Source organism: Crocuta crocuta, unplaced genomic scaffold (genome assembly GCF_008692635.1).
Source record: "Crocuta crocuta isolate KB4526 unplaced genomic scaffold, BGI_CrCroc_1.0 scaffold528, whole genome shotgun sequence".
Classification (NCBI taxonomy): Eukaryota; Metazoa; Chordata; class Mammalia; order Carnivora; family Hyaenidae; genus Crocuta; species Crocuta crocuta.
In genome coordinates this window covers 1,394,111-1,406,132 of record NW_027530010.1, presented here as the reverse complement: position 1 = coordinate 1,406,132, position 12,022 = coordinate 1,394,111, and the positions used below count along the sequence as shown (strand labels likewise).

The following is a 12,022-nucleotide window of genomic DNA, read 5'->3' as shown; positions in this document are numbered from 1 at the left end:
CACAAAGCGCCCCCGGAAGTGCTCACAGCGGCAGTGCTCCCGGTAGCCAAGGGGGGCACAGCCCAAGTTTCCCAGCAGCGGGTACGCGGGGTCACAAAACGCGGGCACCCACAGCGAGTGTCGCTCGGCAGTGACGAGAACCGGTGAGCTGCGGGACGAAGGCTGTCCGGCTGTCCGTAGTAAACGGCCGGGGTAGGTAAATACGGAGAAACACAGAGGATGGCTGCTCCGCGGGGGCGGGGGCGGCTGGCGGTGGGTGCGCAGTCTCTCTCAGAGCTGACGAAAATGTTCTGAAATGATGTTGCTTGTATTGGTCAGAGTTCTCCAAGGAAATGACAAATAAGATGTATGTAGAGATTTATTGTTTTTATTTTTATTTTTTTAACTTATCTCCACACCCAACATGGGGCTCAAACTCACAACCCTGAGATCAAGAGTCGCACGTTCCACTGACCCAGCTAGCCAGGTGACCAAAGTCTTAATTCAGTCCTCACCTTTCTCATTTTAATAGTTTTTTTTAATAGATCTTATTTGTCATTTTTTTTCGAGACAGAGACAGAGACAATACACAAGCAGGAAGGGGACAGAGAGAGAGGGAGACACAGAATCCAAAGCAGGCTCCAGGCTCTGAGCTGTTGGCACAGAGCCTGATGTGGGGCTCGAACCCACAGACCATGACATCATGACCTGAGTCGAAGTCAGACGCTTAACCAACTGAGCCACCCAGGCGCCCCATTATTTATTATTTTTTAAGTAAACTCTACGCCCAACATGGAGCTTGAACCCAAAACCCTGAGATCAGCAGTTATACACTGTAGGGCACCTGGGTGGTTCAGTTGGTTAAGCGTCTGACTCTTGATTTTGGCTCAGGTCATGGTCTCCAGTTCATGAGTCCGAGCCCCACGTGGGGCTCTGTGCTGACGGCTGGGAGTCTGCTTGGGATTCTGTCTCCTCCCTGTGGCCCTCCCCTGTTTGTGTGCACGTGCGTGCTTGCTTGCTCACTCTCTCTTTCTCTAAATAAATAAAAAAAAACTTTTTAAAAAAATGTTTAATGCATCGGGAGGGAGGGGCGCCAGCTGGCTATGCTCGGGCGGTCATGAGTTCAAGCCCCATCCATGTTGGAGCTTTACTGAAGAGTAAAATCTTTTAAATAAATAAATAAATAAAACCTTGGGGATTCATAGTTTTTCAAAATTCGTCTGGGGCGTGTGGGAGCAAAAATGTGAGGGCCTGTGGTCCTTCACATTTGGCTTCTGAAATCAGGCCGCAGTTCAGAGTCTGCCCACCACCCATCACAGTCCAGCCGCGGAGGCTTGGGCAAGCTGACACGTCTCAGGGCTTCAGACCCCCCCTTGTAAAACAGAAATTAGTATGAATATTAAATAATGTACCTAAAATACTTAGCACAGTACCTAACGCATAGTAATCATTTAATAAGAGATCATTTCTGGGGCACCTGGGTGGCTTAGTCGGTTAAGCGTCCGACTTTCGCTCAGGTCACGATCTCGCGGTTCGTGGGTTCGAGCCCCACGTCGGGCTCTGTGCTGACTGCCAGCTCGGAACCTGGAGCCTGCTTCAGTCCGTGACTCCCTCTCTCTCTGACCCTCCCCTGCTCACGCTGTCTCTCTCTCTCTCCTAGAAATAAATAAAACATTAAAAAAAAATTTTTAATAAGAGATCATTTCTGAATTGAAGTCTTTTACAATAGAGCCCTCACAACAGGAATCTGTTACTTAGTGCAGGGCTGTCGCCTCTGGCAGCCCTCGTTCGGACATCATGGCGCTTTATCCCGCTGAGCTCACAAAACACTTCACAGCCCTTCTCTGCACAGCTCCTGGTGGCTGCCGCCGCCGGTCCTTCCGGCTCCTGCCCAAACTGGATCTCGTGGAGAGAACACAGGCCTTCTGTGCAAAATGGGCTGAAACAGCAGACCTCTGGGCGGCCCCTGCTGTTAGACATCGGACTCTTGATTCCGGCTCAGGTCAGGGTCTCACGGTTCACGGGTTCACACCCCACGCTGGGCTCTGCGCTGACCGTGCAGGGCCTGCTTGGGATTCTCTGTCCCCCTCTCTCTTTACCTCTCCTCTCCCTCTCACTGTCTTTTCCTCTCTCTCCCCTCTCTCTCGGCCCCTCCACTGCTTGTGCGCACGCTCTCTCTCAAAATGCATACACTTTAAACAATAAAATAAGGGGCACCTGGGTGGCTCAGTCGGTTAAGTGTCCGACTCCAGCTCAGGTCAGGATCTCACGGTTCGTGAGTTGAAGTCCCGCGTCCGGCTCTGTGCTGACGGCTCAGAGCCTGGAGCTGCTTCAGATTCCGTGTCTCCCTCTCTCTCTGCCCCTCCCCGACGTGCTTGCATTCTGTCTTTCTCAAAAATAAACATTTCTTAAAAACTAAATAAATAAAATAGCAGACCCAAGACTTGTATTCTGAGAGAGGCCTGCTTGCAGGGTTGGGCGTTGGCTGGCATCTGGGAACTTGAATAGCTACCATTTTCCTGTCCGCATAAACCTTTCCTGAATGCGAGAGTGTCTTCCCGTGCCTGCTGTGTATAAACTGTTATTCCTGCTGAACCCCTGCTTTCATTTGAAGAGTCTGGAATGTGGTACACTCTAGGCAGAGCACCTGTATGGTCAGCCACCAGCCAAAACCTTGGCACTGAGTTTGTAATGAGCGTCCTTGATGAACACTTCACATGTTGTGTTCCCCCCCCCACATATATTGCCAAAGATGATGTCCTGTGTGACCCCACTGGCGGGAGAGCTTGTGTCAGCCTGGGCCTCGACTCGCCCCGTGTGCTGCCCAGAGCACTTTCTCCCTTTACTGATTTTGCTTTGTGTCGTTTGCTGTAGCCAAGTGTGGCTGGGCGCGTGACCACGTGCTGAGTCCCAGGAGTCAGCAAGACTGAAGGTGGCCTCAGGGGCCCAGACAGCCATCACAGTCCCTCACTCTCATGGTCACATGATCGTGAACAAGCCACGTACTCCTCATTTTAGCGTCTTCATGTATGTAGCGACTACTTCCAACCTGGGCTGTGAGACGACGTGATGCTCACTCTGTATTTAACACAGTGGAGGCCCCTCCCCTCGGTTGCTGTCACCAAGCACTCGATGTCCGCGGGCAGAGCACAGCCATCCCACTGCATTCCTACAACACCCCTCCCTGTAGAAAGAAGGAAACAAAAGTTTGAAAAGAGCAACAAAACTAATCGCGTCTACACACACCAGGTGACCAGCGTCTGCTCTGAGTCCTGGGGTCGCCGAGAGACCAAGAAGGAGACGTTAGGAACTTGATGCCAGTACATTAGAGTGAATAGGAGATGGACAAATGCCTTAAAAAATACAACTAACAAAATTAATGCAGGAGAAAGAGAATATCTGAATAGCCTGTAACAGTTCCAGAAACCTAGTTCCTTACCAAATCCTTCACATAAAAAATTTCAGAACTGAACGGCTTCCTTTGTGACCTGTCACCTTACTGAGACAGAAGGACACGCTGAGAAGGTGAGGGGACCCCCCCGGGTCCCCTTCGGAGGCTGCGACAGCCCCGGTGCAGAACGGCAGCCCCTGGAGGGAAAGCGGCCCAGACCGTGGAGAACAAACACGGAGGCGGCGCTCTCAGCGGGAAGGGCCGTGTGGGGCGCGGCGGGAGGAAGGCGGAGCGGCCGCCCGCCCGACTCTGTGGCCGTTGCTGTGGCCCGGGCGGCGGGCGAGGGAGGACGGGAGTCGTGACGACCAGGAAGGAGGGAGCAAACTGCTCTGCTGACGGAGCGCAGGATCGTCAAGTCCAGAGAGGTGCACAGAACAGCTACTGCGACTGTTGAGCAAGGTCACTGAAAACAAAATCGTTGTATGAAAATCACTTGTATTCGTATAAAACAGGCTCTTCCCACACCGTCCAACATCTTGTTATATTTTCTCAAAGAAGTTGAACATTAATGTCCACTCAGTAACCTGCACACGGGTGTTTCGTAACCACCTTCCTCATAACTGCCCGGACTTGGCAGTGACCCAGACAGNGACGGCTAAACCTGTGCAGAGAGACAGAACAGCGCGTGGCCGAGGGAAGGGAGCCGCCAGGCCTTGAGAAGACATGAGCGGCCTTGGGATCATCGTGACAAGTGAAACACACCAATGTGAAAAGACCGGCGTTCTCTAGGGCCCCAGGCACGTGGCGCTGCAGGAAACGCAGCCCTGTGGGGGTGTCCGTAGCATCGGGGGCGGGCAGGAGGGGCGGGTCAGCAGAGCAGAGATGTTTAGGTCAGTGGAGCCATCCTGTGTGATGCAGGAAGGGTGGGCACCTGTCATTAGACGCTTTCCGAAGCCGTAGAAGGTACAGTGACGATGATGTGACGGCGCGGGTTCCTCAGCGGTGAGCGGCGCCCATGCTAGGGAGGGGTGCTGGTGACCGGGTAGGGCTGCGCTCGCCTAGGGGCCGTGTGTGTACCGGAATCTCTGTTCCTTCTGCTCAATGCTGCTTTGAACCTAAAACTGCTCTAAAAAACATTTTTTTTAAAAAGCATTTGTAGGGGCGCCTGGGTGGAGTAGTCGGTTAAGCGTCCGACTTTCGCTTAGGTCATGATCTCGCGGTTCGTGGGTTCGAGCCCCGCGTCGGGCTCTGTGCTGACTGCCAGCTCAGAGCCTGGAGCCTGCTTCAGAGTCTGTCACTCCCTCTCTCTGACCGTCCCCTGCTCACGCCGTCTCTCTCTCTTTCTGTCCTAGAAATAAATAAAACATTTAAAAAGCATTTGTAGTAGTATAATAAAACCAAAGTGATTAGAGGGGCAGCCAGCTGGCTCAGTCAGTGGAGCATGTAACTCTTGACTCTGGGTCATGAGTTCAAGCCCCATGTTGGTGCACAGATTACTAAAAATATATTTTTTAAAAAAAATAAAATTTTAACAAAATAGTTAGAAATAAATTTATCCGATAGGCAAGAACTTTATACTAAAAACTAAAACATTTATTGGAGAAATTAAAGAAGACCTAAGTAAATGGAAAAAACACCACAATTAGAGATTGAAGGGGGTGCTCTGTTATTACTTCAGTGCAACACAGAGTTTCCTGCCAGCAGGCTTTTCTGTCAAAAACTGATGAGCTGGGTTTTTTAATGTTTATTTAGAAAGAGCGTGCAAGCAGGGGAGGGGCAGGGAGAGAAGGAGAGGGAGAATCCCCAGCAGCGTGCTCGCTGTCAGCCCAGAGCTGATGTGGGGCTCGAACTCACAAACCATGAGATCTAAAATCCAGAGTCAACATGCTTAACTGACTGAACCACCCAGGCGCTGTGATAGGCTGATTGTCTAAATGTATGTGGAAATACAAAAAACATGCAAAGTGATTTTTTTTTAATGTTTATTTGAGAGAGAGAGAGAGAGAGAGCAAGCAGGGCAGGGGCAGAGAGAGGCAGGGGACAGAGGACCCGAAGCAGGTTCTGCACTGACTGCAGCAAGCCCGACACGGGACTCAAACCAACAACTATGGATCATGACCTGAGCCAGTCAGATGCTTAACCACCTGAGCTACCCAGGCACCCCCAGTGTGATCTTTAAAAAAATATTTTTTTCAAAGACTTGCATAATCTGACTGCAAGAGTTACAGGGCACCATGGTGACTCAGTTAAGTGCCAGCTCTTGATTTCAGCTCCGGTAAAGGATCGCAGTCTGTGAGCTGGAGCCCCGCGTGGGGCTCTGCCCTGGCAGCATGGAGCATGCTGGGGATTCTCCCTCCCTCTCTCTGCCCCTCCCCACTCGTTCTCTCCCTCTCTTTCTCTGTCTCTGTCTCTCAAAATAAATAAAATTTGAAAAACATGAATTACCATAATGCAGTTTAGACTTAAAATTGGCGTTAGAGGCACACCTGGCTGCTTCAGGCGGTGAGCGTGCGACTCTTGATCTTGGGCTTGTGAGTTCGAGCCCTGCATCAGGTGTAGAGCCTACTTTTAAAATATTAATAAACTTTTTATAAAATAAATTGACATTAAAGTAGATGTATGGAACAGAGTAGTTAGCCCAGAAATAGACACACACTTTTGTGGTCATTTAGTTTGGACACAAGCATAAAAGCAATGCAACAGGGATATAATGCCCTGGACCAAACAGTGCCAAGACAATTAAATGTTCACGTAAAGAAAATTAAATTAAACTTTGACATCAACCTCCGAGCTCATACAGTCTGGATCCGGCACACAGCACAGACTTTAACATAAAAGCTGAAATTATAAAACTTCTAGAAGAAAGCATTAGGAACCTACCTTCATGACCTGCAGATAATCAAACGTTTCTTGGATGGGACCCAGAAAGCAGTAACTGCTAAAGAAAGCACCAATAGTTTATACGCTGACAAAATGTGAGCATATTCATCACAAGACACCGTTTCAAAAAGAAATAACAAGGGGCGCCTGGGTGGCTTAGTCGGTTAAGCATCCAACTTTCACTTGNTGTCTCTCTCTCTCTCTCTCTCTCCTAAAAATAAATAAAAAAAAAATTTAAAAAAAAAAAAGAAACAACAAAGCACAATCTGGGAGAAAATATTCACAAATCGTTTATGTCCTGAATACATAAAGAACTCCTACAAATGTATTTATTTAAAAAAAAGACAACCCGATTTTAACGTGAGGATTTGAACACCTTACAAAAGACAACATGCACACGGCCAATGTACACACAGGAAAAATACTCAGCATCATAACTCATCAAAGAAATGCAAATGAGGGGTGTCTGGGTGGCTCAGTCGGTTAAGCGTCCGACTTCGGTTCAGGTCATGATCTCACGGTTCGTGAGCTCGAGCCCCACGTCGGGCTCTGTGCTGACAGCTCAGAGCCTGGAGCCTGCTTTGGATTCTGTGTCTCTCTCTCTCTCTCTGACCCTCCCCCACTCACAGTCTGTCTGTCTCTCTCTCTCTCAAAACTAAATACACATTTTAAAAAATAATTTTAAAAAATGCAAATGAAAACCATAGTGCATTGGCACAGACAGATTGCCTGTAAATGCTGTGCCAGGGTAAAACGTACATCCACAATACACACGTGGGTAGGAGGGTGCCTAGCCTAGTAGCTTCATTCAGAAGGCCGTGAGCTGGGGACAGCCCAGGACCCCGGCAAATAGGGCAGATAGACAAACGGTGTGTTCGTGCGGTGCACTATTAGCCAGCAACTGAAAGGGGGCGAAGGGCTGCCAACGCACTGCTGCCCCCCGGGCCTCGGCTGTGCCACGTGCCCGCGCTGGGCCCCACGNCGCGCACAGACCGCCTGCTCCCCGCGGGCCTGCAGCTGTGGCACCTGAACAGCCAGGGAGACCGGGCTTTGGTTGAGCTCCTGAATGGTGAGAATGAGGAGGGAAAGAAGACCTGGAAGCATGGGCCCCTCCCCAAGATGTCTGCGGCCTGGGGGCTGGAAGTGAGTGGGAGAGAAGCCACATTAGCGTGGAAAGTTTCTGGGGAAAAGAGGACGGTGACTTTTGACACTCACAGCAGCATCTAGGCAACATTTGATGGGGAGGAAGAGCCCCCCTAAGGGCGGGAGGTGGGAGAACAGGAGCCCGGATGGCTGTCCGCTCCCGGCTTCGTGCGGGAGGCTGGGAAGGGCCTGGTGCTGGACTGTCCCTGTCCCCAGGACGAGGCAGGGCAAGGAGAGGACGTCGGCAGTGACAGCGTGGCCATCAGAGAAGTGACCTTTCAGTCCGTTATCGAGTCCGAGTGGAAGGACACGAGTTACATGCTCAGCACCAACTCCCTGGCCGAGGCCCTTATGACCCCGGCTGGGTCATGACCCCTGGCCAACGAGGGGCGACAGCACTTCTGCGGGTGAGCCGGTGGGGGCTCGGCACAGCCCGGAGCACCCGGAATACAGTACTTTTCTCGACGGTCTGAAAGGTTTTGTCAAGAGCCAGGAAGCAAACAAGACAAGACGGGGAACACCTTGACTTTATGGCGGCCTGTGGGCCGGGGACAAGCCTGCTCTGAAACCACACGCCCTCTGAGATGCGCTTCGTCCCAGTGTCGTGGGAAGTGACGCAGATAGAAATTACTTGCACTGCCCTCTTCTTTACTCTTCATTCCTCTCTGTAAACTCTGTCGCTCCTAGATTTCTGTATAACATGATGAGGAATGTAAAATCGGCTTATATCCCCCAAAAAGAGGTGGAGAGGAGAAGGCGGACCAACGAGGGACCTTAGCCCTGAGGAACTTGGTGGTGGTGAGTTCTACCTCGTGTATCCCAGACTTGAAGCGGAGGAAGCTCGCGACCTGGAAACGCCATTGGGCAGAAACAGAGCAAGCAGAGCGAAGCCTGTTTTCTGTAGCCAAAAGAAAGGGAAAGGGGCCCCCTAGCAAGACAGAAAACGTTTAAGCAGAGTACCCTCCAAACTCTAGTCCAACTTCCCAGGAAAACCTGGTACCTGCCCACACCCTCAGCAGCAGGTGCCAAGTGGGGCGCCTCAGCTTCCTCCCCCCGCCGGCAGTAGTGAGGTGTCCCTCCCTCCCCTGACCCATGTGATGTCAGAGTCAGGACTTTTACCATCACTGGGAGGGACCTGGCCACTGCCACCATGATGTGGGATGCCGCGTGGGAAGCTGGGTCTCCCACCGACCCCAAGCCGTGACCAGGAACATCCCCCAGCAACACTCAGGTTCCAGGAGCAGTTGTGGGAAAAGGCAGCCAAAATAGAAGGTTTATGTCAAATCCAGAACGAGTTAACTCAATACACAAAATGCCTAGGTTTAAACTGAGATTCCCATGTCAGGGATGCCTGGGTGGCTCAGTCAGTTGAGTGTTGCGATTTCGTGATCGTGGGATCGAGCCCCATATCAGGGCTCTGCATGGAGCATTCTTGGAATTCTCTCTGTCTCAGAATTAATAAATAAGCTTTACAAAAAGTTAAGAAAGCAAAAAGGGAAAAAATTGTATGTCATACTGAGAACCCAGGGAGATCTTAAACTGAAAAAGTTTTTAAACTTTTTAGAAGGTTTATGTATTTATTTTGAGAGAGAGTAAGCAGGAGAGGGGAGGAGAGAGAATCCCAGGCAGGTTCCATGCTGCCCGTGCAGACCCTGATGCAGGGCTCGGTCTCACAAACCATGTGATCATGACCTGAGCCAATATCAAGAGCTAGACCCTTAACCGACTGAGCTACCTCCTTTAACTGAATTTTAAAAGGCAGTCAGGGCGTAGCTGGGTGGCTGAGTCGGCTGTGTCTGACTTCATTCAGCTCAGGCCATGATCTCACAGCTCGTGTGTTCGAGCCCCGCGTCGGGCTGTGTGCTGACAGCTCAGAGCCTGGAGCCTGCTTCAGATTCTGTGTCTCCCTTTCTGTCCACCCCCCGCCCTCGAAAATACATAAACATTAAAAAAAACCTTTAAGGCAGTCAACATATGCCAACACCAATATGTTAGAATTACCTGACAAAGATTTTAAAGCAGATTTAAAAAGAAAAAAAAGTCAATAAACAATTATGAATATGCTTGAAACATGAAAAAATGTAGATGTGGCACCTGGGTGGCTCAGTCGGTTAAGCGTCCAACTTCGGCTCAGGTCATGATCTCGGGGTCTCTGGGTTCGAGCACCGCATCAGGCTCTATGCTGACGGCTTGCTCAGAGCCTGGAGCCTGCTTCGGATTCTGTGTCTTCCCTCCCTCTCTCTGCCCCTTCCCTGCTCATGCTCTGTCTCTCAAAAAGAAATAAATGTTAAAAAAAAAATTTTTTTTAAGAAGAAAAAAAGTAGAAAGCTTCAGGAAAGAAATCAAAGACATAAAGAAGACCCAAGTAGGAATTTTAGAATTGAAAGACACAGTAACGAAAACAAAAGCTTAGGGATGTGCTCAGCAGCGAGATGAAGAAGGCACAAGAATCTGTGGACCAGGCGATGGAAGATTATCCAGTCTGCACAGAAGAGAAAGTAGACATCAAAACACACACACACACAGCGTGCACACGCGGGCTGCGGCATCATGACGAAAGGGAAGTTTGTATTCTCTGTGCTGGAAGGAGAGGAGGAGGGCGGAGATGGAAACCACTTGTATTGATAATGGCTGAAGGTTTCCCAGATTTGGCAGAAGACCTACAACTACTGGTTGAGCAAGAGGCTCAAACCCAACAGGACGCGCTCGAGGAGACCCCTGCTGGGACCTGTCCCAGGCCCCTGCCGCTCACTCACCAAAGTCAGAGCAACTTTACAACAGCGAGAGAGAAGTGGGTCCCTGCCTGCGGAGGCAGCAAACACAATCAGACGGCCGTGGGTTGCTCGTGTGAATCCGGGGAGATGGCACAGCACTGCTGCGAGAGAAATCGTCTAACCACATTCCACACCCAGTAAAAATAACCCCGCAGGAGTGATGTGGGATCAAAGCATTCGGAGACGAAGGATAATGACTAAAAGAGTGTGTTGCCAGGAGACTTACCCTGTGTGTAAAGGAAGTTCTCTAAACAGAAAAGAACTAGGGGTGCCTGGGGGGCTCATTTGTTTAGGCATCCGGCTCTTGATTTCGGCTCAGGTCATGATGTCAGGGTTCGTGGGTTCGAGCTCCACGTCAGGTTCTACGCTGATGGTGCAGAGCCTACCTGGGATTCTCTCTCTCCCTTTCTCTCTGCCCCTCACCTGCTCGTACTCTCCATCTCTCAAAATAAATACACATTTTGTTCTTAAAAAAGAAAAGAAATAGGGGACCTTGGAACTTCAGGAGGGCAGAAAGAACAGTAAGTAAACTTACAGGCTTCCCTTCCCCATTGAGTCTTCCGTGTAACTTTTTAATAAATGAAGCAAGAAATGTTAACACTGCTGTATTCTTTAACAACTTTGAGGCATTATTCACATATCCTGCAGTTCACCCATTTAAAGCATATGGTGGTTTTTGATACATTACATTATCTTTCTTGTAGTAAATTACGTGTAACTTAGAATTTGCAGTTTGCATTTCCGTTTTTCATTGTAAGGTTCGGTGACGTAAAGTACGTCCACACGGCTGTGCAGCGGCACTCCATCGCTCTCCAGAACTCCTTCATCATCCCAGAGGGGAATCCCATCTAAAGTAAATAATAGTCGCCCATTCCCCCAGCTCCTGGCATCCACTGTTCTTCTTTTTATCACTAGGAATTTGACTATTTGAGGGACCTCATATCGTGGAGCTTCCACTGTTTGTCCTTCTGTGTCTGCCGTATTTCACTTCGCGTGATGGCCTTGAGGTTCTTCTGTGGTCTAGCATGTATGAGCCTTTCCTTCCTTTTTAATGCTGCATAAGACCCCTTTGCGTGTGTGCACATACACACACTCCGTGTCGTCTTTATCCATTCATCCGCCGATGGACATTTCTGTTGTTTCCACCTTTTTGCAGTTGTGAATAATGCTGCTATGAACCTTGGTTTACAATTCTCTATTGAGGACCCTGCTTTCAATTCTTTTGTATATATACCCAGAAGTGGACTTGCTGGATCATATGGTAAGTCTATATTTAATTTTTTGGGAACTGCTGTACTATTTTCCACAGTGGCTGCACCATTTTTATATCCCCACCAGCAATTCTCAAGAGTTCAGTTCCCCCACATCCTCAGTAACACTTGTCATTTTGTTATTTTTCATAATGACCATCCTAACGAGTGTGAAGCGGTATCTCATATGGTTTCAATTTGCATTTCCCTGGTAGTGATGGTGAGCATCTCTTCATGTCCGTTTTGGCCGTTTGTATGTCTTCTTTAGTGAAATGTGAATTCAAGTCATTGTCCACTTTTGAGTTGAGTCATTTGTTCCTTGTTTTTGAGCTTTAGGGGTTCTTTATATATTCTGGATATTAATCATCAGCTGTGTGATAAATAGAATATTTTTATGACATGGACAGAGAAAACCACAAAATGTATAAATAACCACTGGAAAAGATTGATAAATTTAATTACGTTAACAACCATATAAAAGAGAACAGACAGCTCTAGTAATCAGGGTTGAATATGGTTGTTTATGATAGCTGTGTTAAAATTACAGATTTTTTTTTTTTTTTTTTTTTTTTTTTTTTTTGAGAGGGGGTGGGAAAGGGGGGGGA

General features: G+C 49.0%; 1 protein-coding gene across 1 annotated transcript in view; it reads left to right on the top strand.

Annotated features, from left to right (window-relative positions):
• The window catches only part of ASH1L (ASH1 like histone lysine methyltransferase), a 178,780-nt gene that overhangs the window by 130,143 nt on the left and 36,615 nt on the right, over window positions 1–12,022 (top strand). The window contains exon 8 of the mRNA XM_077764062.1: window positions 11,324–11,428. Coding sequence (XP_077620188.1) covers window positions 11,324–11,428 — 105 coding nt within the window. The remainder of the gene's footprint in view (window positions 1–11,323; window positions 11,429–12,022) is intronic.